The 27,743-nt window shown below is 42.9% G+C and overlaps 1 protein-coding gene across 1 annotated transcript; it reads right to left on the bottom strand.

Moving 5' to 3' along the window:
* Positions 1 to 27,496, bottom strand: hspa9 (heat shock protein 9). The gene is made up of 17 exons (XM_067996511.1): positions 27,269 to 27,496; positions 20,970 to 21,028; positions 18,539 to 18,626; positions 12,016 to 12,197; positions 11,782 to 11,906; positions 11,327 to 11,400; positions 10,668 to 10,774; positions 7,969 to 8,131; positions 7,147 to 7,239; positions 5,571 to 5,780; positions 4,601 to 4,828; positions 3,644 to 3,748; positions 2,984 to 3,101; positions 2,493 to 2,587; positions 1,965 to 2,057; positions 1,698 to 1,838; positions 1 to 1,472 (listed from the first exon to the last, which is right to left on the bottom strand). Exons 1-17 carry the CDS (start codon positions 27,314 to 27,316, stop codon positions 1,398 to 1,400), a joined length of 2,004 nt encoding a protein of 667 aa, XP_067852612.1. The 5' UTR covers positions 27,317 to 27,496; the 3' UTR covers positions 1 to 1,397.
* Between the last annotated feature and the right edge of the window lie 247 nt (positions 27,497 to 27,743).

The following is a 27,743-nucleotide window of genomic DNA, read 5'->3' as shown; positions in this document are numbered from 1 at the left end:
TCATTTCACCGTTAGCTTTTATTTAAAAAGAAATCACAAGGCTGAGATCACCAATACTATTTGCTGTGGGAAATTTAGTTTAAATTTCACAAAAATCCATCAACTGGCAGCAGGACAGCCAGAGGAGTGCACGCCTCCCCCCTCCAGACTTCAACATAATTTATATAAATCAGAATAAAAATGAAGTCAAATCTGAGATCATCACCATACTGCAGAATCAATCGAGAACTTAAATATATGCAACTTACTGATAGGATCATAAGCACAACTATTTGAATGGGCCTGCATCTTTACAAACATTTCAGTGCAACAATTAGGTGTCTGATGCCGCTCGCTCAACTTCAGCTCAAGAGCCAAGTATCCATTGAGAGCTTTTGTCTCCCAAAAAGCCAACACCTCTCAGTTAAACTGATTACCATTAATAAACAGAAGGGGATGCTGCCTCATTGTGGCAGGAGCCACTTATGTACACAGTGAAGGAGCTGCCTGTGTAGTGGGAGATGGTGCTGGCGATCAACATGTTACACATGACAAAAGTACTGAGCTAGAAGTTTCCCAATGTTAGGCCAGTCACCAGCTATGTGAAATGGATATATATATTTAGGTTAGTTTTAGAAGGAAAACTTCAGCTGTGGTGAGAGTTCCCATAAAGTGTTCTATCTGATATTAATTTATCTTTTCTCATTCAGATGCCAAGTATATATTTGCAGCACTTTGCTTTCATTTCATATTTCAAGAATCACAGCCCTTTTTATTTCTTTTGTACAGCAGTCACAATGACAATTTTTTTAACTCTAGCTTTATATTCAATGGTAGGATACATGCTGCCAGACATTTTGCAATTGGGACTGTAAACAAAACTCTTACGGTAACCAAAAACTTCAACTTTGAACAGGAACACTCTCACTCCACAGAGGAAGGCCAGAACTCTGGGTATTCTTTCTAAAACTTTCTTTTCAAATATGTTTGTGTGAATTAAGGCAAAACCAGACAAATTAAGTGAACTACTGTATTTCAATGTCCCTATTAGAATCAAATGCTCCTCCCAAAATAAAAATGGAACTTATCACATACTGGAAATTACAAACAAATTTGGCTGCAAACCAAAAGTTTATTTCTTCTACCGCGAAGTCTGGCCCTCAGACATACCAGCCATTACACAAGGTGAATTAAGTTACACGAATGACAACAAACCTGACAGATTTGTTAAAACGCAGACTCAACACTGATACTTCTACTTTATAAAGAGAAACTATGTATAGGATACTGCAAAAACACAGTACGAGAATGAATATCGTGCAAATCCGCTCAGGAAAAAGTTCACTTCTGGCTCTGCCACTCCCAAGCTTATGTCTCCCTCCCAGTTCATTAAAGTAAAACAACTACTACGAAGCATTTTATTGCTTTTCCTCTTTCTTGTCTCCACTATCGCCGCTGTCTGTGCTGCCTGAACTCTCCCGTTCAGATGCCATCTGAAAGTCAACAAAAGCAATTGGTCAGTGTGCATTCGCCTAAGGTTCAGCTCAGAGTTAAGATCAAGATGGAACTTGACCAGCTACTTATATATCTTGTAAATTGCATCTGCTTTTGCCTTTATAAGAATTATTCCAGACTGCAGTTGGGTAGTAAACTTTCTGCTGTTCTTTTGCTAAACATAACCTCAACTCTATACTAACTTCAAAATATCAGTACTTTACCTTCTTGTATGCCATCTCAAAGAGCTTCAGTGAGGCCTGCTGTAGGTTGGATGCTGCCGCTTTGATGGTTTCGCCTGTCTCGGAGTCCTTTCGAGCCAACAGATCCTTCACTTTTGTAATCTCCTCTCTCAATTTGTCACACTGGTTAAACAAACAAAAAGAAATTGATGACTTTCATATCGAAGTACCACAGTTTTCAACATTGGTTCTGATTTTTGCTTTGAGATTTAATTCACTCAGCAGTAATCTTTGATTCCAGACACATACCTCCTCTTTTGGAAGCTGATCCTTGAACTCTTCCATTTTGGACTCTGTGTCGTGAATAATTCCTTCGGCATTGTTTACTGCTTCTACGGTTTCCTGTGGGGACATACAGCAGAATTCTGAAATGTGTTTGTTATATATAACAGCTACTCCAGCCTGCCTCCGACTAACTTGTTGGAAGGTACAGCAGGGCAGTGTTTTAAGTGCTGGTCACTTTATTAGTTCTCAAAAATATTCAGAAGCATTTATATGTAATAAACTTATCCATTACAATCTAGCCCCTAGTATTTAAGCTATAACTTTGAAAGTACCGTACAGGTAAAAATGACTACACAATCCCCTTTATAAGTTTAAATCATTTGGAGCTGTTGCCAAGATTCTCCCGTTCAGTTTAAATAAAATTGAAGAGTGATCTGTATGTTAAATTTAATTCCTATTTTAAAGTAGCTTTAAGCAAGAAATAGGCCTCAAATCGAACATAATCCTCTTCAGATCCTTTACATTAACCCATTAATCCTATTGCTGTCATACCTTCCTTCGCCTGTCTGCTTCAGCATACTTCTCAGCATTTTTGATCATGTTCTCAATGTCGTCCTTGCTCAGCCCACCAGAAGACTGGATGACAACTGGAATTGAAAAACAATTTCCAAACCTTCAACTTTCAAAAAGCAAATGTATTATTACAAGTGTAAATCTTAGTTTTCCCCCCTAAGATTCACTCACTTAATGATTTACCGGATAGTTCAAGTCAGTTTCAAACCCAAGTAGTCCAATGAAATTGTATCATTGACCCCTCACAATAAGCCCAATTCATACAGCACCCTCCCTTTCCTTACAATCTGTACATGGCAAGACTGCTCACTACAAAACTGAATAATAGAATTCATATCTACACTCCTTTGTTAAAGTAAAAGCCTTTTTTTTAAAACAATCAATATTAAATGACGCTTACAGCACTGTAGGAACTCAGGTGCTGCTCATCTCCTGTGCTCTCATCAGCTACAATTTTAGCCAGTACTCACTCTGCTGCTCACGGCCTGTGCCCTTGTCCCTCGCAGAAACGTGGACAATACCGTTGGCATCAATATCAAATGTAACTTCAATTTGTGGAACTCCACGGGGAGCTGGGGGCATTCCAACCTAGTAAAAAGCACAAGAACTTCAGTGTGTTTATTTCTAAAGTAAGCGAATATGGGGTCATTATACCACGTAACGGCCCTAAAACATTGTTGCCTCGTTTGGCCAGCACAAGAACATTCAAATGACATACAGGAACTCAACTGCTTACTTTTTCCACGGTTCTGCACAAAAATATCAACGTAGGAAGTTACAGAATGAATGTCTGATCTTCACAGTTCTAAGACAAGCATTCAGACCTCTAGTAATACTGAAATTACAACCAGAGCCCCTAGAATTCTACAGCATTTTTGTAACAAGCACAACCAAATTCTTTCATGAAAATATATCTAGATTCAGCTGTAAATCTGTCCCACGGTTAGGAGGAACCTCAACAAATATTTTCAAAACACTGTACAAAATAGTGCTAAACCACATCTTATGGTTAAAACAATGGATATTTTAAACTGTTTAGCCTCATTTGCCGAGTCCTCAGACATGAGGTGTTAAGCAGGTCGGTTTCCCAATTTCAGACACTATTCTGCAGTCTAAGCAACAGAACTCACCAGCGTGAACTGTCCTAGAAGTTTGTTGTCTGCAGCCATATCACGCTCTCCCTGGAACACTTTGATCTCAACCTGCGTCTGTCCATCAGCAGCCGTAGAAAAGACCTGCCGATCACATGAACAGCCAACATAAAATGAACTGTGAATTTAAACTGGTGTTCAGATTTTCAACATCTTAAAAGGCAGTTTTAAAAACTATTTGGTATCAGATTATGATGTTAGCTTAACTATCAAGAATCCTAACTTCAGCATAAACTCATTATTGACAACAATTGATGGGATGATCAACTTGAAATACTGTAATAAGCTTGTCAATTATTATACAGGTATGACTATAAACACTCAATTTTCCCCCTTTGCATGAACAATTACAGCTGAATGGTAAACAGTTCCATGTTTAGTCGGTTGAGGAGAAGCTGTGCTCAGTTACTGCAGCTTCTTTTGCTCCATATACATATTCTGTTACATATGTTGATGAGCATCGCTGACAGTCAAGTCAGACTGAAGATCTCAGATCTACACTTTGCCACCTTTTGACAGTGATTACTAACAGGAGACGGAACTGCTCCTGTAAAAAGAACATCCCCTACCCAAACCAGTTTGTGATCAATAACCAAAAGCCAGCATTTATACCCAGTAGAATTACAAACCTGCTTTCCGGAAAAAAGATGGTTCATGTTGGGAGTAAATCTGGTATGGACCTAATGACAGGAAAATGAGCCTGTATAATCTTCCTGCATGGTACCTGTACAGTGTGAGTGGCTGCTCAATATTACAGAGGGAGTATTTTTTTAAACAGCCTTGCAATTCTCAAGATCTGGAGCCATAATGTATGGAGTCCCCAAACCTGAAGTGGTGCTCTGGGACAAATGTAAATGTAAAATTTTCAGCTAAACTCCATTTTCTGAGAAAACCCACTCCACAGCCTCACCCTGTTAAAATTGCTCAGCTCCATACCTGGCCTTTTTTTGTTGGAATTGTAGTATTCCTGTTGATGAGTTTGGTGAAAACGCCACCCAGGGTCTCGATACCTAGCGACAAGGGTGTGACATCAAGCAAAAGCACATCTGTGACGTCGCCAGCAAGCACACCACCTTGGATAGCAGCACCAATAGCGACAGCTTCATCCGGGTTCACTGACTTACTGGGGGAACGACCAAAGAGCTCCTGAACAGTTGCCTGGACCTAGAGAGGGAACAAGGCATGGAACAGGATAAAATCATTGTCGAAAATAAAATTCTTTCTTTAGCCCAATTTGCATGAGAATGTGATCTACTGTAGTGATAAAAATGTTCATATGAATTAAGCTAGCTATTCTCAATCCTGACCCTAGTGTAGTAAGTAGGGAGATCACTTAAAACAAAACATAGCCTGACATTCTATGCTTAGTTGGCTTTCATCCTAATTTTCTACCCTCCTTACCTGAAGACATTGACTTTTGCTGAATTATGGTTCCATGAATGTCTAGCAGCATTCAGGTACCTCAACCAAATAGCCATTCTTCACATGTGGATTCAGGCAACCAGTGTCAGCAGGCAATTTGACTGACATGCACCATAACAGAGCCCCATCCTGTCCATACACATTGTTCTACAGCAGCAGGAAGCCGTGCCAGGTTTTTCTTCCAAGCCATGGCCACCTGCAGTGTTCTGACCCCCCCTACACTGACTCATATCAGCAAAGGCCAGGGAAACAAACCACCTTGTCTGTATCACTCAGTACCACACTGCATTTCCACAAAACCACTAGGGAGTTAAAGGCTGTGTTCAGTTATCCAAGATTCTCTCCACAATTCTGGGTCAGAATGATTTGTTTATGTATAACATCACAAAACAGTGTCATTTCAGACAGCAATGTTTAAACCCCTTCTCACACAATGGTCTTAGGGCTCTCTTAAACTGGCCTGGATATCTTAAAAGTCACTTACCTTTGGCATTCTGCTCATTCCGCCCACGAGGATAATCTCACCAATGTCACTTTTGCTGACCTCTGCATCCTGCATGGCTTTCTGGCAGGGATTAATGGTCCTCTTAATGAGGTCGCCAACAATGTTCTCAAACTGAGCACGAGTAATTTTAATATTCAGATGTTTTGGTCCAGAAGCATCCATTGTCAAGTAAGGAAGGTTAACGTCAGTCTGTTAAAATACAGGACAAACACTAAGCACCAAAATACAAGACATACACAGATTTTCTGCTACTCTATAAGATAGACAAGTCGACGGGCAAACATCACATACCGGCTGGAAGTCAGAAAGCAGGCCTCTTTTTTTAAGGTGTATGATTACATCAAGATAAATGTCTGATTATAAGGCACTATTGGAACAAACTAATGAGAACAGTGTGTGTATATTGGAGGTCAGGTTATAGTCCAACAATTTTATTTTAAAATCACAAGCTTTCGGAAGGGATAATCTCCGAAAGCTTGTGATTTTAAAATAAAATTGTTGGACTATAACCTGGTGTTGTAAGATTCCTTACATTTGTCCACCCCAGTCCATCACCGGCATCTCCACATCATATATTGGAGGTGACAGTGATAAATTAATGGAGACAAATGGGATACAGGAACTGAAGATATTATCGCTGAACTATCAACCAGCATTTTTCTACTGTCTCAATCCAAACCATAGAAGAACACTCCCTCTTCCATTTGGGTGACATTTTACATTTATCACACCAATCATCCTGTAACCTCTCCATGCGAGATTGACAATTAACAGCAAATTAGCAGTTTTGTGCTGCGTGTCCGTGCCTATGAACTAGTTTGAGATTGCCCACAGCTTATTTTACATAGAAATCTTATACTGAACAGCGAAAAAAACTTTGATCCCAGCATTCGGGGTTAGACTTGCAACTCAGGCCCCGGTAAAGGGGGCGGGGAGTGAATCTACCCTCCAAGTGCAGAGAACAATTAATTAAAAAGCAGAAAAACCATTGTAGGACCCCCGCCCTCGCATCACCCCCAAATATAAATGTAAATATCGAATGGCATTGCCGAGCTAGCTTATCCTCTCACAGGAGAAGGACATTCAACTTGGCACTAACATCCACCTGAGAGATATTTAACTCTGCGCTCTACACATGAAACCTATAAAAGTTACTCCTCTGTAAATGATTTGCCCACAATTACCATTTCGCATTAACAAAGACAAAATGGCTCACAATCATATAGTATTAATTTATATATCATATAATGAATAATTATCGCCGAAATGTCTCATTAAGTCTGTTCAACGTGTGTATAAAATCCAGATATATTGTCAAATTAACTTGCCCATTCATTCTATTTGCAGATTCAAGAGTCAAACTATTTAAGAGGAGACTTCAAAGCCTTAAACATTTTGTTGTCATTGTGAACCAACCTTTCAAAGGGTGACCCACCCTTTACAGTTCTTTGCAAAACCGTGAGGGGAAACTAGATGAAAAACAGTTACAGTTCTCCTACTTCTGCTAGTGGAGTGTGTGCAGGCAGTGTAACCCGTTTGGAAAACACATTCTGACCTGAAGGGATGAAGACAGCTCACACTTGGCTTTCTCTGCTGCTTCTCTCACTCGCTGTAGTGCCATGTTGTCCTTGGTGAGGTCCACACCTGACTAAAAATTAAATAAGACTCTTAAGAATACAATATAGTGGGTGACAAGCTTAACTATGTTAGATGTACTGTCTGCTAAACTAGTTTTCAGATACTTCCACAGACCCATGAACTGATCCAGTCCGGAACACTAAGGATATAGGGGTAGAGTTTCCGTTTTGGGTGCAATCATGAAATTCATTTACATATTCACAAACATAACATCTTGATGAACCAGTGCAATCTCTCAATTTTGACCAGGGGTGTGGCCAGTTTTGTGGACGGAGCCTGATCCGGGCAAATTGAATCTTGAACCAGTGTAAAAGGTCACGAAAATCAAACACAAGTGGTTTTGGGTGTAATTCACTTACGTTTAAAATTCTGCAATCTATTGTGCTAGTTCAGCCGATTTTGTCCAGATCACACTAATATTCCTATCATAAACTATACCCCACGCTATGTAATTAAACTTTCTTTTGCAGGGAGGCACAAGGGGAAGAGCTGTGGGGAGGGGTAGGAGATGCCTGGAACATTTGTCGAGAAATTGAAACGGAACATAAGACCGCCTGTAGATACAGGATGGTCAGGCCACATGCCTCAGACTGAGAAAGGTACTGTTGAAACAATTATAATGCATATGACAATATCTCGATGAAGAACTGATCCAGATTACACAAAGAAAACCTAACTCTCAATTTAAAATGTATTCCCCCACCAAATTTCAAAATACCCAGTCATTGCTAATACTAACCTCCCTCTTGAATTCCTTGATGATGTGTTTGAGTAAGGCCTGGTCAAAATCCTCACCTCCCAAAAAGGTATCCCCATTGGTGGATTTTACTTCAAATACTCCTTTTTGAATCTCCAGCACAGAGATATCAAAGGTGCCACCGCCCAGATCATAGACAGCAATGCTGTTCAAGAAAGAAACCAAGCAAGTTCAATGAAACAGAATGATCTCTACAGCAGATACGGTTATTTATGTTTTTACTGTATGCAGTTTAACACAAATTTTGGGAGCACCACTCCAACTTAGGTGAAAGTCAAAAAGATACAGTTAACATGGGAAATGTAGGTATTATGGGATCTGCTCTTTGAATACAAATTAAAATCTCACTTTGTAGGTTTATCTTTAGGAATATGGGAACCGGAGTAGGCCATTTACCCACCATTGCTCCATATCCCTCGACACCCTTATCTGACAAAAAATTATCAATCTCAGTCTTGAAAATTTTAATTGACTCAGCATCCATGGACTTTTGGGGGGAGCAAGTCCCAGATTTCCACTATCCCTTGAGGAAAAGTGCTTCCTGATTTCACTCCTAAATGGTGTAGCTCTAATTTTATTATGCCCTCTTGCTCTGGATTCCTGCACCAGAGGAAAATTTCTCTGTATCTGCCTATCGAATCCCTCAATCATTTTAAGTATCTCAATCAGATCACTCCTCAACCTTCTAAACTCAAGGGAATGCAACCTGTCCTCATAACTGAAACCTTTAAGTCCAGTTATCATTCTGGTTAATCTGCACTGTAGGCTATTATATCTTTCCCGAGGTTAGGTGTTTAAAACTGAACACAGTATTCCAGATGCAGTCTGACCAAGGCTCTGTACAACGGAAACATAACTTCCTCACTTTTGAATTCTAATCCTGTTGAGATAAAAGCCAGCATCCCATTAGCCTTTTTGATTATTTTGTACCTTTGCACTAGCTTGTAGTGATTTGTGTACACCTAAACCCCTTTATTCCTCCACAGCTGTTAGACTCTCACCATAAAGAAAATATTCCGATTTGTCTTTCTCCGATCCAAAGTGAATCACTTCCTCATGTTTAACTCTTCCTGCCATAGTTTTGCTATGTCTATGTTCCTTTATAACTTCTTCCTCCCATCCACACAATTTACTGGGTCTCCCAACTTAAGTGTCATCTGCAAACTTGGATTTACAACACACTATTCCTTCATCCAAATCATTATATATATGGTGAAAAGCCAAGGCCTCTACAGATCCCTGAGAAACACCGCTGGTCACATCCTATTCAGAGAAAGTACCGGTTTTCCCTGCTCTCTCCTACCTCCAAACCAATCATCAACCCATTTCACAAGGTTCCAATTCCATTTGCTCTCAATTTTACTAATAATTATGAGGAAATTTCCCTGGCCATAATGCTTGTGATCTCAAGAAATTCAACTCGATTAGTCAGACCTTGACCTACCCATCACAAATCCATACTGACTCTCTTCCCCACAACTGATGTTAAACTGACAGGCCTGTAGTTACCTGATTTCTTTCTCTCTCTCTCACCCTTCTTACTCTCTCTCTCTCTCTCACCCTTCTTAAATAATGAGTGACATTTTGAATTTTCCAATCCAATAAAGGTATAATTCCTAAATCTAGAGCGCTTTGGAAAATTATGACTAATGCATCTACAATTTCCTCACCTATTTCTTTTAATGCCATGGAATCCACCAGGTCCTGGAGTTTGTCTTAAGTTCCATTATTTCCTCCATTAGCATTTTTTAAAAACTTACATTAAATCCACTATGTTCGACTTTTTTTTCAAAAAGGTGAAAACCACATGTGGAGGGGTGCTCACAACACTACTTAAGGAAGAACATAGTAGCTTGAAAGCAAATGTATTATTGCTGTAAAAGCATGGCAGCAATTTATCATTCCATAAGCCAAAATTCAAGATAACACTATCCATCAGTTCGAAAAAAAGCTGTCAATATTTATACCATTTGAAAATGGGGCTTTGGTTAGGATCACAGATGTTAAAGCACCTCGCCTAACCACAAATAGTCCAATATTTTGCCTGCTTTATGAGCTCTCTGCACCAGCTCTGGTCAATGGGAACATCCGCTCCCTGGAGATGTGCAGTATCAGTTTACAAAGACCATCAGAAATTTCCTCTTTATAATGTTTAAGAAACCACTCGTGTGAACCCATGTACTACTAACACGTACAACAGACAAATGCTCTGCACTAGAACTGGCCTGCATTTAAACCATCTAGAGCTTTTGCTCTATTACCCACTTTATGCTAGCAAAACTATACTGTAGGAAATCAAGAAAGCAACTATACCAGTGTAACATTGCAAGCTGAACCCCTACTTTGAAAGGGCTAGCAAAGGAAAAAAACCACACTATTTCAGCCTAGCCCCAGGTATGTCCAACTAACGTCTTCTATTGATGGTAGATTGTACAGTTGTAACTTCACCAGCTTGGATACGACTGCCTGACACATGCATTCTGACAGTTTGTGATGAGGACTGGTGTTGAGCAAGAAACTAATGTATTTAGTCTAGAGCTCATGTTGCAAAATGACAGCACAAGTGAAGGCAGCAGAGAAATAGAATTGAGAACCAAAATATCACTGGATAGTTAAGTGTCAGTCTTTTTTCTAAAAAAACCAAACTTATTCATGAATTAGAAGTTTTACTCTTTACATACACTTTGTCTTCGGACTTGTCTAATCCATATGCTAGAGCAGCTGCTGTGGGCTCATTAATGACTCGTAGAACGTTTAACCCGGAGATCTGTCCAGCATCTTTTGTAGCCTAAATGGAAACAATATGACAATTACAGTATTTAAAGTGTAAATTAACTCATCTGTTTTTGTTTTGGATGCTGTTTCACAGTTGGAAGTAACGAAACACTATAGTGTAAATCTGGAAAATGTTGCACAACCTGTGGCTGCCAGCAATTTCAAGCAAAATTACATAGCGCTGAGACATCAAGCAGGTTCATTGTTGCCACAGTGACTTCACAATTTTGATCTCATTTCACATTTGGGTAAAAACTTCTGACGATTAAGTGCCTTCTCGATATTTGTTGCAGAAAGCACTGAAGACATGTAACAGTTGAAACATGACATTAAAGATGTATTCACATTGTAATGAAACAGAGTGAAGCTCCCTGGAGGAGAGTGTCTCATTCCACTTTTCTCTGAAGTCAGTTCAGGTCTCAACACCCAATACACACCGAGCTTAGCGAAAGTGTAAAATTGTTCTGGCTTCTTACTGACACTAATCTTGTGGACTGTAAATGCGCCAAGTCAAAAACAATGAAGTCACCATTAATTCATAAAAATTTGCACAACTAGTTTTTACCTGTCTTTGGGAATCATTGAAATATGCGGGCACTGTAATAACTGCATTCTTTGCAGACTGTCCCAAGTAGCTTTCTATAAAACAGAAAGTTAATATCAGAATGCTTTGATGTAAAACAATTGCACCCATATCTCCTTTGGCAATACCGCAGTGTACAAACCTTACCTCAAAACAAATTTTTACATCTTTACAAATTGTAACCATGAATGTATGATTAAATTGATTCCTGATTAGTCCTTACTAACCACAAGGTAATGTTGGTCATGTGGTTAATGTGGACTAGTCATACCCACCGATCACACTAAAACGTGAAAATTTAACCAAGTTGACCTAACTATAAAGCTTCAAAACCTTTAACTTGAAATTGTAAACACCTTGAAGGCCTAGGATGGGTCAGGCTCTTAACCCTGGAGGCGACCAGGTTCAAAGCTGCCCTCTGCCATTGTTACTCCTACCTGCTGTTTCCTTCATCTTCATCAGGACAAATGCTCCAACTTGGCTTGGAGAGTACATCTTCCCATGAGCTTCCACCCAAGCATCACCGTTAGAGGCACGAACAATTTTATATGGCACATTTTCCCTGTGAAAATGTTTTTTTAAAAGGGTAAATGAGTTTCCATTATAGGAGAAGTGAAATGTTAATCTTGAAACTTTAAAACAAAAGATTTTTGACTAAATATCAAACTTACATATCTTTCTGTACTTCAGAATCTTCAAAACGCCGCCCAATCAAGCGCTTTGTGGCATATAAAGTGTTCTTAGGGTTGGTTACAGATTGTCTTTTAGCTGGCATCCCAACCAAACGCTCACCATCTGCTGTAAAAGCAACTACAGAAGGAGTTGTTCTCGCGCCTTCTGAATTTTCAAGTACCTGGGACACAAAGCAAGAGTTATCTAGACTGTCTAAGCAAAACACACATAGGAATTTTGAGTTTTGTAAGGACGACTGCAGAGGCGCAACACAAATTTTCCTTCTCAGACTAGACCCTCACACACAGTGATAATGCACAGTAAGACTAGTACCAGTAAGCAGTAACCATCCAGAATTTACTGTTACATGTGATACAGTGATAAATACTTCATCTAACTCTGGTCAAGATCTTAAAAACAGAAATACCAACAAGCCATCATAAGCAAACAGACACACTCCAGTCCAACAATGCTGGTAAAAGTTTACTATACTCACTAGATACTAGGGGTTGCACAAAAGGTAAATTTCTTTCCAATTAAGAACCACTTACAATTTACAAACTGACAATCCATGTACAGGCAGTCTCGTGCACACTTTACAAGACTTATTTGCCTAGCTCTCAAATACTAAGTATTACTTCTCTGAGCATTAAGTTTTTCAATCAATGCTTTAACTTCTGGAGTGAAACAACTTAAGCCTGCAAACAACTGCACATCACAACCATTGTTAAAATACAATCAACACAAGAGAACCAAAAATGTGGCTTCACCAAAACATGCCGATGACCGAGGTCCTTATACAACAACAAAAAATGTTTTAAACACTAGTTGATCTCCTAGGGAATTGCACAGAGAAAAACAAAACCCATGTCTATGTCATAGAGTCATACAGCACGGATAGAGGCCCTTCGGCCCATCGTGTCTGCGCCGGCCATCAAGCCCAGTCCAATCTAATCCCATATTCCAGCATTTGGTCCGTAGCCTTGTATGCTATGGCATTTCAAGTGCTCATCCAAATGCTTCTTGAACGTTGTGAGGGTTCCTGCCTCCACAACCCTCTCAGGCAGTGAGTTCCAGACTCCAACCACCCTCTGGGTGAAAAAGTTCTTTCTCAAATCCCCTCTAAACCTCCCGCCTTTTACCTTGAATCTATGCCCCCTTGTTATAGAACCCTCAACGAAGGGAAAAAGCTCCTTCGTATCCATCCTATCTATGCCCCATATAATTTTGTACACCTCAATCATGTCCCCCCTCAGCCTCCTCTGCTCCAAGGAAAACAAACCCAATCTTCCCAGTCTCTCTTCATAGCTGAAGCGCTCCAGCCCTGGTAACATCCTGGTGAATCTCCTCTGCACCCTCTCCAAAGCGATCACATCCTTCCTGTAGTGCGGCGACCAGAACTGCACACAGTACTCCAGCTGTGGCCTAACCAGTGTTTTATACAGCTCCATCATAACCTCCTTGCTCTTATATTCTATGCCTCGGCTAATAAAGGCAAGTATCCCATATGCCTTCATTACCACCTTATCTACCTGTTCTGCCGCCTTCAGGGATCTGTGAACTTGCACACCAAGATCCCTCTGACCCTCTGTCTTGCCTAGGGTCTTCCCATTCATTGTGTATTCCCTTGCCTTGTTAGTCCCTCCAAAGTGCATCACCTCGCACTTTTCAGGGTTAAATTCCATTTGCCACTGTTCCGCCCATCTGACCAACCCATCTATATCGTCCTGCAGACTGAGGCTATCCTCCTCGCTATTTACCACCCTACCAATTTTTGTATCATCAGCGAACTTACTGATCATACCTTTTACATTCATATCCAAGTCGTTAATGTAGACCACAAACAGCAAGGGCCCCAGCACAGATCCCTGTGGTACCCCACTGGCCACAGGCTTCCAGTCACAAAAACAACCTTCGACCATCACCCTCTGCCTTCTGCCACTAAGCCAGTTTTGTATCCAAAGTGCCAAGGCACCCTGGATTCCATGGGCTCGTACCTTCTTGACCAGTCTCCTGTGGGGGACTTTATCGAAGGCCTTACTGAAATCCATGTATACCACATCCACTGCGTTACCCTCATCCACACGCCTAGTCACCCCCTCAAAAAATTCAATCAAATTAGTCAGACATGATCTTCCCTTGACAAAGCCATGTTGACTATCCCTGATTAATCCTTGCTTCTCCAAGTGGAGACTAATTTTGTCCTTCAGAATTTTTTCCAATAATTTTCCTACCACTGATGTTTGGCTCACTGGCCTGTCGTTCCCCGGTTTTTCCCTACTCCCCTTCTTGAATAATGGTACTACATTAGCGGTTCTCCAGTCCTCTGGCACATCCCGTGGCCAGAGAGGTTCTGAATATATGTGTTAGAGCCCCCGCAATCTCCTCCTTTGCCTCACACAGTAGCCTGGGATACATTTCGTCCGGGCCTGGGGATTTATCCATTTTTAGGCCTACTAAAACCGCCAATACCTCCTCCCGCTCGATGTTAATATGTTCGAGTATATCACAGTCCCCCTGTCGTATTTCTATGTCTACGTCGACCGTCTCCATCGTGAAAACAGATGCAAAAAATTCATTTAGAACCCCTCCTACATCTTCCGGCTCCACACACAGATTGCCATTTTTGTCCCTAATGGGCCCTATTTTTTCCCTAGTTATCCTCTTACCCTTAATATACTTATAAAACATCTTAGGATTTTCCTTTATTTTGCTCGCCAGTGTTTTTTCATGGCCCCTCCTTGATCTCCTAATTTCCGTTTTAAGTATCCCCCTGCACTTTTTGTACTCCTCTAGGGCTTCCTCCGTCCTTAGCCTTTTGTATCTGCCAAAAGCCCTCCTTTTTTTCCTAATCCATTCTCGTATATCCCCTGACATCCAAGGTTCCCTGGAGTTCTTGGAACCACCCTTGACCTTTACGGGAACATGTTGCCATTGTATGGTCTCAATCTCCCTTCTGAAAGACTCCCATTGCTCCGATGCGGATTTTCCTACAAGCAGCTGATCCCAGTCCATTTTGGCCAGATCCTGCCTTATCCTATTAAAATCGGCCTTCCCCCAATTTAGAACCTTTATTTCCGGCCCCTCCCTGTCCTTTTCCATGACCACCTTAAATCTCACCGAATTATGGTCACTGTCACCAAAGTGCTCACCTACTAGCACTTCTTCCACTTGGCCGGCCACATTCCCTAGAATTAGGTCCAGTACCGCCCCCTCTCTTGTAGGACTTTCTACATGCTGGCTCAAAAAGCTCTCCTGGATGCACGTTAAGAATTTTGTACCCTCTAAGCATTTTACACTCTGAGTATCCCAGTTAATATTGGGGAAGTTGAAATCCCCCACTATTATTACCCTATTATTTGCACAATTTTCTGAGATTTGCCTACATGTCTGTTCCTCTATCTCCCCCTGACTGTTTGGGGGTCTATAGTACACTCCCATCAAAGTGCTTGCCCCCTTTTTGTTTTTAAGCTCCACCCATATGGCCTCATTTGAGGAACCTGCTAATATATCATCCCTCCTTATGGCAGTAATTGATTCTTTAATTAATATTGCGACCCCCCCTCCTCTTATACCTCCCCCTCTGTCTCGCCTGAAGATTCTGTACCCCGGAATATTGAGCTGCCAGTCTTGCCCCTCCCTCAACCATGTCTCTGTGACAGCAACAACATCATACTCCCATGTGTTTATCAACACCTTCAGTTCATCCACCTTATTTGCAAGACTCCTTGCATTAAAATAGATGCCATCCAGCCTTGCTCTTACATATTTGCCCTGTCTTCCAAGCTGACTTGTTTTTTTCTCTATATTAGGCTGCACATCACCCCCTATTGTAGCTCCACTCTGTATCCCATCCCCCTGCCAAGTTAGTTTAAACCCCCCCCAACAGTGCTAGCAAACCTCCCCGCAAGGATATTTGTCCCACTCTGGTTCAGATGCAACCCGTCCGACTTGTACAAGTCCCACCTTCCCCAGAAGCAGTCCCAGTGATCCAGGAAACTGAAACCCTCCCTCCTGCACCAACTCTTTAGCCACGCATTCATCTGTTCTATCCTCCTATTTCTATACTCACTAGCCCGTGGCACTGGGAGTAATCCAGAGATTACAACCTTTGAGGTCCTGCTCTTTAATCTGCGACCTAGCTCCCTAAATTCTTGATGCAGGACCTCATCTCCCTTCCTACCTATGTCGTTGGTCCCAATGTGGACCACGACCTCTGCCTGCTCACCCTCCCCCTTGAGAATGCCCTGAAGCCGCTCAGTGACATCCATGACCCTGGCACCAGGGAGGCAACAAACCATCCTGGAGTCACGTTTACGGCCACAGAAACGCCTGTCTGTTCCCCTTACGATAGAATCCCCTACCACTATAGCTCTTCCACTCTTTTTCCTCCCAGCCTGTGCAGCAGAGCTACCCCTGGTGCCAGGAAGTTGGCTGCTGCTGCCTTCCCCTGATAAGTCATCTCCCTCAACAATATCCAAAGCGGTATATTTGTTTGAGAGGGGGACGGCCACAGAGGACCCCTGCACTGCCTGCCTGCTCCTCTTACTCTGCCTGGAGGTCACCCACTTACTTCCTGCCTGTACAACCTTTACCTGCGGTGTGACCATCTCACTAAACGTGCTATCCACGACGTTTTCAGCATCGCGAATGCTCCATAATGAATCCATCCGCAGCTCCAGTGCCGCAATGCGGTTTGTAAGTAGCTGCAGCTGGATACATTTGCCGCACACATGGTCGTCAGGGACACCGGAAGGGTCCCTGATTTCCCACATAGAGCAGGAAGAGCATAACACGAGGCTGGGCTGTCCTGACATGACTTACCCTTTAACTAATTAATTCAAATTAAATGAATCCCACCAATTTCACTTCAATTAAAAGGTATACTCAAGGGCCCTTGCTGAACAGCAGTCCCCCACTACACATGTCTTATATAAGTCTCTACCATTGTGTAATTTTAGCTTCCACCTTTGCATTTTTTTTAAAAATTCGTTCACGGGATGTGGGCGTCGCCTGCAAGGCGGGCATTTATTGCCCATCCCTAATTGCCCTCTGTGTGTCTTTTAGTGTCCTTCTTGGTTTCTTTTTCTTCACGCCTCACACATTTTCTTATCAGACCACTCCGACTCATTCATCCACATATCTCCCACATCAGACCTCCTATGCAAATTCCTTCACTGGCACCCATGCAACCTCTCCCTTCTCTGGCCCTCCATCTGCAAAGATACCAACGGCTTAGTTGATTTCCTTCATTAGCGCCATGCCTCTCCATTCAACGGCCATATCCCAGTTAGCTCGCGGCCAGTCTTTCACCCCCGTCACTTCACTTTTTTTTTATTCGTTCACAGGATGTGGGCGTCGCTGGCGAGGCCAGCATTTATTGCCCATCCCTAATTGCCCTTGAGAAGGTGGTGGTGAGCCGCCTTCTTGAACCGCTGCAGTCCGTGTGGTGAAGGTTATCCCACAGTGCTGTTGGGAAGGGAGTTCCAGGATTTTGACCCAGCGACGATGAAGGAACGGCGATATATTTCCAAGTCGGGATGGTGTGTGACTTGGAGGGGAACGTGCAGGTGGTGTTGTTCCCATGTGCCTGCTGCTCTTGTCCTTCTAGGTGGTAGAGGTCGCGGGTTTGGGAGGTGCTGTCAAAGAAGCCTTGGCGAGTTGCTGCAGTGCATCCTGTGGATGGTACACACTGTAGCCACAGTGCACCAGTGGTGAAGGGAGTGAATGTTTAGGGTGGTGGATGGGGTGCCAATCAAGCGGGCTGCTTTATCTTGGATGGTGTCGAGCTTCTTGAGTGTTGTTGGAGCTGCACTCATCCAAGCAAGTGGAGAGTATTCCATCACACTCCTGACTTGTGCCTTGTAGACGGTGGAAAGGCTTTGGGGAGTCAGGAGGTGAGTCACTCGCCGCAGAATACCCAGCCTCTGACCTGCTCTCGTAGCCACAGTATTGATATGGCTGGTCCAGTTAAGTTTCTGGTCAATGGTGACCCCCAGGATGTTGATGGTGGGGGATTCGGCGATGGTAATGCCATTGAATGTCAAGGGGAGGTGGTTAGACTCTCTCTTGTTGGAGATGGTCATTGCCTGGCACTTATCTGACGCGAATGTTACTTGCCACTTATGAGCCCAAGCCTGGATGTTGTCCAGTTCTTGCTGCATGCGGGCTCGGACTGCTTCATTATTTGAGAGGTTGCGAATGGAACTGAACACTGTGCAGTCATCAGCGAACATCCCCATTTCTGACCTTATGCTGGAGGGAAGGTCATTGATGAAGCAGCTGAAGATGGTTGGGCCTAGGACACTGCCCTGAGGAACTCCTGCAGCAATGTCCTGGGGCTGAGATGATTGGCCTCCAACAACCACTACCACTTCATACAATAGCTAGCCCTGTGGCCTCAAGTCTGTAAGATGTAAGCAAAATGTGCCTCAAAAACAAACTTACTCTCCTCCAGTCTCCAATTACCACATTACTTCAAACCTTCCCTTCTAAAATCCTGGAATGGCTATAGCAACCTACCTTTGCTTGTTTGCCTTCCATCACAGCAACGCAGGAATTGGTTGTGCCCAGATCAATTCCAATGACAGCACCCTTAATAGCTTCAGACCTGAGAAACAAAGTGCAAATATTGACTTGCACGCGCATTTTAAATTCTTTAGCAGTTATAAACCTCCATCCAAATAGGAGATTCAATCTAAACCATACTTGAAAATAGTTAGCACTGATGTCCAATAAAAGCAGACCAATTCCAATTATGATTGAGAACTGACCACAAGCTCAACTAATTTCTTCCATTCCACCAACATCTTCCCCAAGTTATTTCATCACAGAGGGTAGTATCAAATTAAGATACACAGCAGCAGGTAGTGTAGTGGTTATGTTACTGGACTAGTAATCCAGAGGCCATCATGGCAGTTTGAGAATTTGAATTCCATTTTAAAAGAATCTGGAAATAAAAAGCTGGTATCAGTGAAAGTGACCATGAAGCGGTCAGATTGCTGTAAAAATCCCACTGGTACACTAATGTCCTGTGGAAACCCACTGTTCTTATCTGGTCTGGCCTATTTTCAAACTGGAGGCCTGTGACCAGCGGTGTGCCTCAGGGATCGGTGCTGGGTCCGCTGTTATTTGTTATTTATATTAATGATTTGGATGAGAATTTAGGAGGCATGGTTAGTAAGTTTGCAGATGACACCAACATTGGTGGCATTGTGGACAGTGAAGAAGGTTATCTAGGATTGCAACGGGATCTTGATAAATTGGGCCAGTGGGCCGATGAACGGCAGATGGAGTTTAATTTAGATAAATGTGAGGTGATGCATTTTGGTAGATCGAATCGGGCCAGGACCTACTCCGTTAATAGTAGGGCGCTGGGGAGAGTTATAGAACAAAGAGATCGAGGAGTACAGGTTCATAGCTCCTTGAAAGTGGAGTCACAGGTGGATAGGGTGGTGAAGAAGGCATTCAGCATGCTTGGTTTCATTGGTCAGAATACTGAATACAGGAGTTGGGATGTCTTGTTGAAGTTGTACAAGACATTAGTAAGGCCACACTTGGAGTACTTTGTACAGTTCTGGTCACCCTATTATAGAAAGGATATTATTAAACTAGAAAGAGTGCAGAAAAGATTTACTAGGATGCTACCGGGACTTGATGGTTTGACTTATAGGGAGAGGTTGGATAGACAGACTTTTTTCCCTGGAGAGTAGGAGGTTAAGGGGTGATCTTATAGAAGTCTATAAAATAATGAGGGGCATAGATAAGGTAGATAGTCAAAATCTTTTCCCAAAGGTAGGGGAGTCCAAAACGAGGGGGCATAGATTTAAGGTGAGAGGGGAGAGATACAAAAGGGTCCAGAGGGGCAATTTTTTCACTCAAAGGGTGGTGAGTGTCTGGAACGAGCTGCCAGAGGCAGTAGTAGAGGCGGGTACAATTTTGTCTTTTAAAAAGCATTTGGACAGTTACATGGGTAAGATGGGTAGAGGGATATGGGCCAAGTGCAGGCAATTGGGACTAGCTTAGTGGTATAAACTGGGCGACATGGACATGTTGGGCCGAAGGGCCTGTTTCCACGTTGTAAACTTCTATGATTCTATTCTATATGTAACTCTAGTCGCACACCAATGTGATTGACTCTTAACTGCCCTTTGGAACGGCATAGCAAGCCACTCAAAAAAACAATGCCCGAGGTTCAAGGAGATGGTCCACCATCACCTTCTAAGGGCAATTAGGGATGGGCATTTAATGCCAATCTTGCCAGCAATGTACACATCCAGAGAATGAATTAAAAAAATAGCAGAAACGTCCAGCCATTTGGAGCTGGTTACATGGAGTAAAACCTTATGGGATTACAAAATAATTCACAGCCTCACAAACAGAATTAGATCATCCTATATATACACACACATAAAGGAAGACCATGTGGACACAGAGACTACTGAAACAGGCAAGACCCACAAACACAAAAAAGGTGAGACCCCCCCTACCACCTTCCTTCACCCTGCCTCATGTCTGAAAACTTGAAAGCTTCTTTAAAGCTTAGAAGCTTTACAAATCTCTAGTGGATTTTAAGCAGCCTTTTGAAGTCCTCCAGGCCCACAAACAATTAAAATTTCAAAATCACCCACAACACCAATACATCAAGGACATCACCCTCTTGACATCAACATACAGATGACTATGATTCAAGGCTACAAGTTGTTGACCAAAGAAGATTAATGGCTGAAACACAAGAATCCTGTTGCACATAATCACTCACTTATGTAAACTGAGGAGCAATAATTCACCACCACAGTCTGAATTTTAACCTAACAGTTTTAAATTACTGAGACTATATATAGACATTAAACTAGAATTGCTACAATGCCATTAAGCTCATTAGAACACTACTAGTCACTGGTAGACAGTAACAAGATTATTCACAGTTTTGACTACTTCAACAAAAACTCACGCATAATCGCGTCTTGTCAATGCTCGAAGTACATCCTGGCTCAGTCCATTCCAACGACCCTGGAAAATAAAATATCTTAGTGTTAACACTTTTCCATCATTTGTACCATTCTGTTTATAGCAGAGACTAACTAAGCCTCTGCAATATTGAGGGGTAGTAAATTAAACTACAAATTGCACCGCTCCATATCACTCCCCGATATGGCTGCCGTTAGTGTGCAACAGTGAAACTAGTGAATCGTGCAAGACCTCTCCCAACAGTGATCCGATAATACTTATAGGACAGTTATTCTACAGTTTACATTGATGCAAAGCAGTTTTGGCTTCACACCAATGATAACTGTGTAGTATAATTCGAGAGAAGATGGCCAGGTTGCATTCTGCCAACCTGTATGAGACCACCTCAAGAAGGTAGTCTCTCACCAACCTGGCTTCACACAAGTTACACCGTAACTGCAATCAATGCAAATGAACTATAAGAGCTCCCAATTGCTTGGTTAGACTAACTAAAATCAGGAATTTAACCAGCACTTGGAGGCCATTAAGGACATGCTACTTTGCCAGACAACGTGAAGCCACCAGTATAACTCAGGTCTGCTGACTACACACCACCGAGGCCCCATCACCAAGCACACTGTAAACAGATGTAGTGTCACTATTTATATCCTAATCCCCCAACATAGAATTAAGGGAACACCTTCTCTAATTGTTTTGTAATTCTTTAAAATATATTATAGCACTTATGATTAATGAGCAGGAATAAAGTAGAGACATCTCAAAGCAAGCATTGCAAGTGTTTGCATTTTAAAAATCTCAAACTCCAGTTCAGATATGCAGGACACAGACACCACTCTCAGGTCACGTCTGGGCCAGCTCGCTGAAAGAACTATCCACACAATCCCATTTCCCTGTTCTTTCAAATTTTTATTTTACCAAATGTTTATCCACTTCCCTTTTAAAATCTGCTTCCACCAGTTCCTGGTAGGGCATTCCAATCCTAATAATCCTCTGCAAAGTAAAAAAAAAAGTCTAGCCTCTTCCTTTGCTTTTTGAAGATCTTAACTTTATGTCTTCCAGTTATTGATTCACCAACCAGTTGAAATAGATTTCCGTGGAGGCGTTAGGGGGTGAAGACGATGGCTTTGATCTTCCCAATATTTAAGTGGAGGAAAATGCGCATCATCCAGAACTGGATGTTGGACACGCAAGCCGACATCGATTTGTGGAACCTGCCACGTCCTCAGATGACGTTGCCAAGGGGCAGCATGTAAATGAGGAATAGGATGGGCCAAGGCTATATCCTTGAGGGATTCCAGAGGCAACAGTACAAGGACAGGAACAGAAGCTATTTTTGGAGATGTGTGGAGTAATGTATTTTGGGAGATATGAGGAGATGCAATATAAACTAAATGGTAAAATTTCCAAGTGCAGGTACATAGACACCTGGGGTTCACATACATAAATCTTTGACGGTGGCAGGACATGATGATAAACCATATGGGATCTTTGGCTTTGTATAAAAGTACAATAAAAGTACAATTCTGGATGTTATATCCTTCGATAGGGTGCTGGGGAGATTTACATGTTAGTCTTTATGCAAATGGTATATTAGCCTTTATTGCAAGGGGGTTGGAGTATAAGAGTAAGGTGGTCTTGCTGCAATTATATAGGGTTCTGATGAGACCACGCCTGGAGGACTGTGTACAGTCTTGGTCTCCTTACCTAAGGAAGGATATACTTGCCTTAGAGGGGTTGCAACGAAGGTTTAGATTGATTCCTGGGATGAGAAGGTAGTCCTATATTCTCTGGAGTTTACAAGAATGAGAGGTGATCTCATTGAAATGTATAAAATTCTTAGAGGGTGTGATAGAATAGATGAGAGGCTGTTTCCCCTGGCTGGAGTGTCTAGAACCAGGGGTCTCAAGATAAGGGGTCGGCCATTTAGGACCGAGATGAGGAAAAGTTGCTTCACTCAGGGGGTTGTGAATCTTTGGAACTCTCTACCCCAGGGGACTGTAGATGCTTAGTCATTGAGTACATTCAAGGCTGAGATCAATAGATTTTTGGACACTAAGGGAATCAAAGGACATGGCGGGAAAATGGAGTTGAGGTAGATGATCAGTTATGATCTTCCTGAATGGCAGAGGAGGCTCGAGAGGCTGTATGGCCCACGCCTGCTCCTATTTCTTATGTTACGTTACCAGAATGATACCAGGGATGAAGGACTTCAGTTTTGTGGAGAGACTAGCAAAGCTGGGATTGTTCTTCTTAGAGCAGTAAAGGTCAAGGGGAGATTTAACAGGTGTTTAATGTGATGAGGAATATTGATAGAACGGATAAGAAACTGTTTCTAGTGGCAGGTCAGTAACCAGAGGACACAGATTTAAGATAATTGGCAAAAGAACCAGAGGGGAGATGAGGACAATTATTTTTACACAGCATATTATGATCAGGATTGCACTGCCTGAAAGGGTGATGGAAGCAGATTCATTAGTAACGTTCAAAAAGGAATTGGATATATATTTGAAAAGGGAAAATTTGCAAGGCTATGGAAAAAGAGCAGGGAAGTAGGACTAATTGGACAACTCATTCAAAGAGCTGACACTGGCACATGACCTCCTCCTGCGCTATAAGATTCTATGGAATTCCTCGGGCTACGATTGGACAGGCAAGAGTGGAACCAAGCACTACTCAGCTGGACAACGGAGAAGTGTTGAGGAGGATGGTGTGGTCGACCATATCAATGGCTACTGAGAGGTCAAGAAGGACAAGGAAGGATGGTGCACCACAGCAACAGAGGGTGTCATTTGTGACTTTGATTAAGACTGTTTCAAGTCATCTTCAAATTTGATACCATGTTCCTGAGACTCAAATCCACCTCAATATAATCAGCCTTTGCCTGAGTGAGATTTTCAATTCATTAACAATTATTGCCTAATACAGTGGATTTTTTTTAAACCATGCCAATAAGGATCGAGATGGGATTGCTTAAACTCATTTCACTTTCACTTTAGTTTGGGATTTATTTAAAGGGACACCGTACCAACACATTGGGCCAGAACTTGCACAGAGTGGCACAGCAACGCTCACCGCAGTCCCTGTGAATTAAATTAATAAATGTACCTATTGCGGGCTCTGTGGCGTCAACTTGTTTGATTTTGAACTTTTAAAAAAATTGTGCGCTATCACTCAGCCGCTGAGCAGCATAAGTTGATGCACATGGAACAGTCTGTGAGAATAGAAGACACGCCCACAAGCAGACTTCATTCATTTTAAGTTAGTATTCTGGAAGTCATTGTAAATAAAAAATTAAAATTTTTAAATAAAAAGGGAAAAGTAAAAAAAAATTAAATTTTTTTTTAATGACCAAAAACTATAAAAATTAGTTATGAGACACCACATTTTTAAAATTTAATTTTTAGTTGTTTGGCAGTTATTAAGAGTAACCATGCTTTTAAAACTTTGTTTAGACCTGGTATTTTTGAGCATACCTGTTTGGTGGCATAATTAGTTGCTTTCCAACTGGGCAGATGAGCAAGTTTGCTTTTTGTCCCAGTGATTTCAATGATTGCAGCATGCGATGTCCCTTCAATTCAAAGCTGTCAACTCACTGGCGAGCCAATAGGAGCAAGCTCATGATTCCCACGTTTTAGTGCACATGTGCAAACGGAGGAACTTGCTCCTTCAATTCGCTATAAAGCTCCTCCGTTATTTTAGGGGCAAGTTCTGCCCCATTATGCCACTTGGGAACATATGAACAAGGAGTAGGCCACTGAGCCCTTCGAGCGTGTTCAATTGGATCATAGCTGATCTGTACCTCCCCAGCTTTGTTCCATATCCCTTGATACCCTTACCTAACATCTAGCGATCTCAGTCTTAAATTTCCATTGGCCCAGCACTGAGCAATTTTCATCTTTTGTGTGAAGAGGTGCTTACCACCAAAGGAAATAGTTTCTCTGTCGAATTATTTTATCATTTTAAACACCTCAATTAAATCATCCCTCAATCTTCTATAGTCAAGGGACTACAAGCCAAAGTTTATGCAAGCTCATAATTTAACCCTTTAATTCCCAGTATCCTGGTGAATCTGTGCTGTGCCCCCTGCACAGCCAATATATCTTTCCTGCGGTGTGGTGCCCAGAACTAAATGCAATACTCCAGATGGTGTCTGACCAAGGCTCTGTACAACAGGAACAGAGCTTCCTCCCCTTTATATTTCAGCCCCCTGGAGATAAAAGCATTCCATCAGCCTTTTAAATTAGTTTTGATACCCAGACATCCAAATGTCTTTGCTGCTCCACAGTTCCTAGTTTATCACTATTTAGAAAATACTCCGATTTGTCTTTCTTGGATCTAAAGCGGAGGACCTCACATTTTCTTCCCCACACTGAACTCCATTTGCCAGTTTTGCCCACCCACTTTATCTATGCCCCTTTGTAACTTCCGTGGCTCAGTGGATAGCACTCTTGCCTGAGTCAGGCAGTTGTGGGTTCAAGTCCCACCCCAGACACTTGAGCACATGATCGCTGACAATCAGGTGGAGTACTGAGGGAGTCCTGCACTGTCGAAAGTGTCGACTTTTGGAAGAGACATTAAACTGAGGCCTCGTCTGCCCCCTCAGTTAGATGTACAAGATCCCACGGCACTATTCGAAGAGCAAGGACGTTCTCCCTGGTGTTCTGGCTAATATTTATCTCTCAACCAACATCGCTAAAAAACAAGATTATCTGGTCATAAGAAATAGGAGCAGGAGTAGGCCAATCGGCCCCTCGAGCCTGCTCCGTCATTCAATAAGATCATGGCTGATCTGATCCTAACCTCAAATCTAAATTCATGTCCAATTTCCTGCCCGCTCCCCGTAACCCCTAATTCCCTTTACTTCTAGGAAACTGTCTATTTCTGTTTTAAATTTATTTAATGATGTAGCTTCCACAGCTTCCTGGGGCAGCAAATTCCACAGACCTACCACCCTCTGAGTGAAGAAGTTTCTCCTCATCTCAGTTTTGAAAGAGCAGCCCCTTATTCTAAGATTATGCCCCCTAGTTCTAGTTTCACCCATCCTTGGGAACATCCTTACCGCATCCACCCGATCAAGCCCCTCCACAATCTTATATGTTTCAATAAGATCGCCTCTCAATCTTCTGAACTCCAATGAGTAGAGTCCCAATCTACTCAACCTCTCCTCATATGTCCACCCCCTCATCCCCGGGATTAACCGAGTGAACCTCACATTGCTGTTTGTGTGACCTTTATGCAAATTGGCTGCCACCTTTCCTACATTGCAACAGTGACTACACTTCTAAAGTACTCCGTCGGCTGTAAAGTACTTTGGGGCGTCCTGAGGTCGTGAAAGGCGCTATGTAGTTGCAAGTCTGTCTTTCTTGCTCCCATCTCTCTACTCCTTCATCCAAGTCATTGACAAATACGGTGAAGAGCTGATGCACCAGAATAGATCCCCGAGGACCACCACTTGTCACATCCCACAAATCAGAGAACGTGCCCTTTACCCCTACCTCCCAACCTAAACACTAATCCATGTCACAAAGTTGCCTGCAATTCCACATGCCTTCTGGAAGTCCATCCAGACACTCCCCTATCAAATTGCTGGTGACCTCCTCAAAAAATTCAATGGATTAGTCTCAAATCCATGCTGACTCACTCTGATTAATTCAATGAGGAGGAAGGAAACAATCACATCTTACTTTCCCCTGCAGTCTCTCACCACCCCCGGCAAAAAAAAACAAAATAGGGCAGGTAGAAGCACATTTCCAGTCTGAAGGAGGTCTTGGGTTTGAAATTAAAATGTGAAGGAAGCACTTTCACTGCCACGGAGGGGGTTAAGGCGGTTTGCGTGGCATTTAAAACAGGCAAGAGAGAGAATGAACCCAATCCTCGCTCATCCCCCTCCCGGGTCAGTGTGCGCGGCGCTGACGGTGAGTTTACCGGATTTAAAGTAACCAGATCCCCTGTCCGAGCCCCCGGTTACCGCCGCCGCAGGAGGGAGTCAGGAACCGAGCGGCCCCCCGAGCCCTGCGGCCTCTGACAGCCGCCCCCACCCCACCGCGGCACACAATGAAGGTCACTCACACCCGAAGCGAAAGGGCCAGGCCGCACCTCAGCGAGAGGCCCAGGATCCAGGGCCTACACTTACACTCACTCCCACCCCACACCACACCACCCCACAAGCCCGGTGTGAGAACCCATCCACCACCGACCCACGGAAGCGCATCTCGGGCCGCTCCTTTTACATCACCCCAACCCAAACCGACGGCCCCGATCCCCGGCTCTCTCCTTACTTACCCTGCCGGCGGCGAGGCGCTGAGAGGCGGAGCGCACTAGGTAGATCATGGCGGCGGCGGCGGCGGGTTGGTAGGAATGTCCGGGCGGTGTGGGTCGGTGTCCGGGTATCCGGGCGGGCGGTGCGGGCGGTGATCTCCGGGTCAGCCGATGCCGCTCGAGCTCCTTCTAGAAAACTCGGGCGGCCGCACGTGCTGAGGGGAGGCGGTGTCGTCAGAGCCCAGTTAGGAAGGACCCCGAGCAGACTGACCTACACAGTCCCTCAACACAAGTAGTGGGGGAAATAAAACCTCCCGCAAACGGGGAGAAGCAGCAACTAAATCGGTTCAGTACTCAAAAAGCGTCCTGCGGAAACTTCTACGTCCGAGACGCTAGGCATTATATTTACATCTTTTTTTTAAAAAAAAGGGGGCCGCAGGCGCTGGATGGGCGACCCTAGCCTGGGGTCCTCGTGCGTGAAGGTTACTCAGTGTTGCAG

This window comes from Heptranchias perlo, chromosome 14 (genome assembly GCF_035084215.1).
Source record: "Heptranchias perlo isolate sHepPer1 chromosome 14, sHepPer1.hap1, whole genome shotgun sequence".
Classification (NCBI taxonomy): domain Eukaryota; kingdom Metazoa; phylum Chordata; class Chondrichthyes; order Hexanchiformes; family Hexanchidae; genus Heptranchias; species Heptranchias perlo.
The sequence above is the reverse complement of the archived record's forward strand: the minus strand, read 5'-3'. Positions and strand labels throughout refer to the sequence as shown.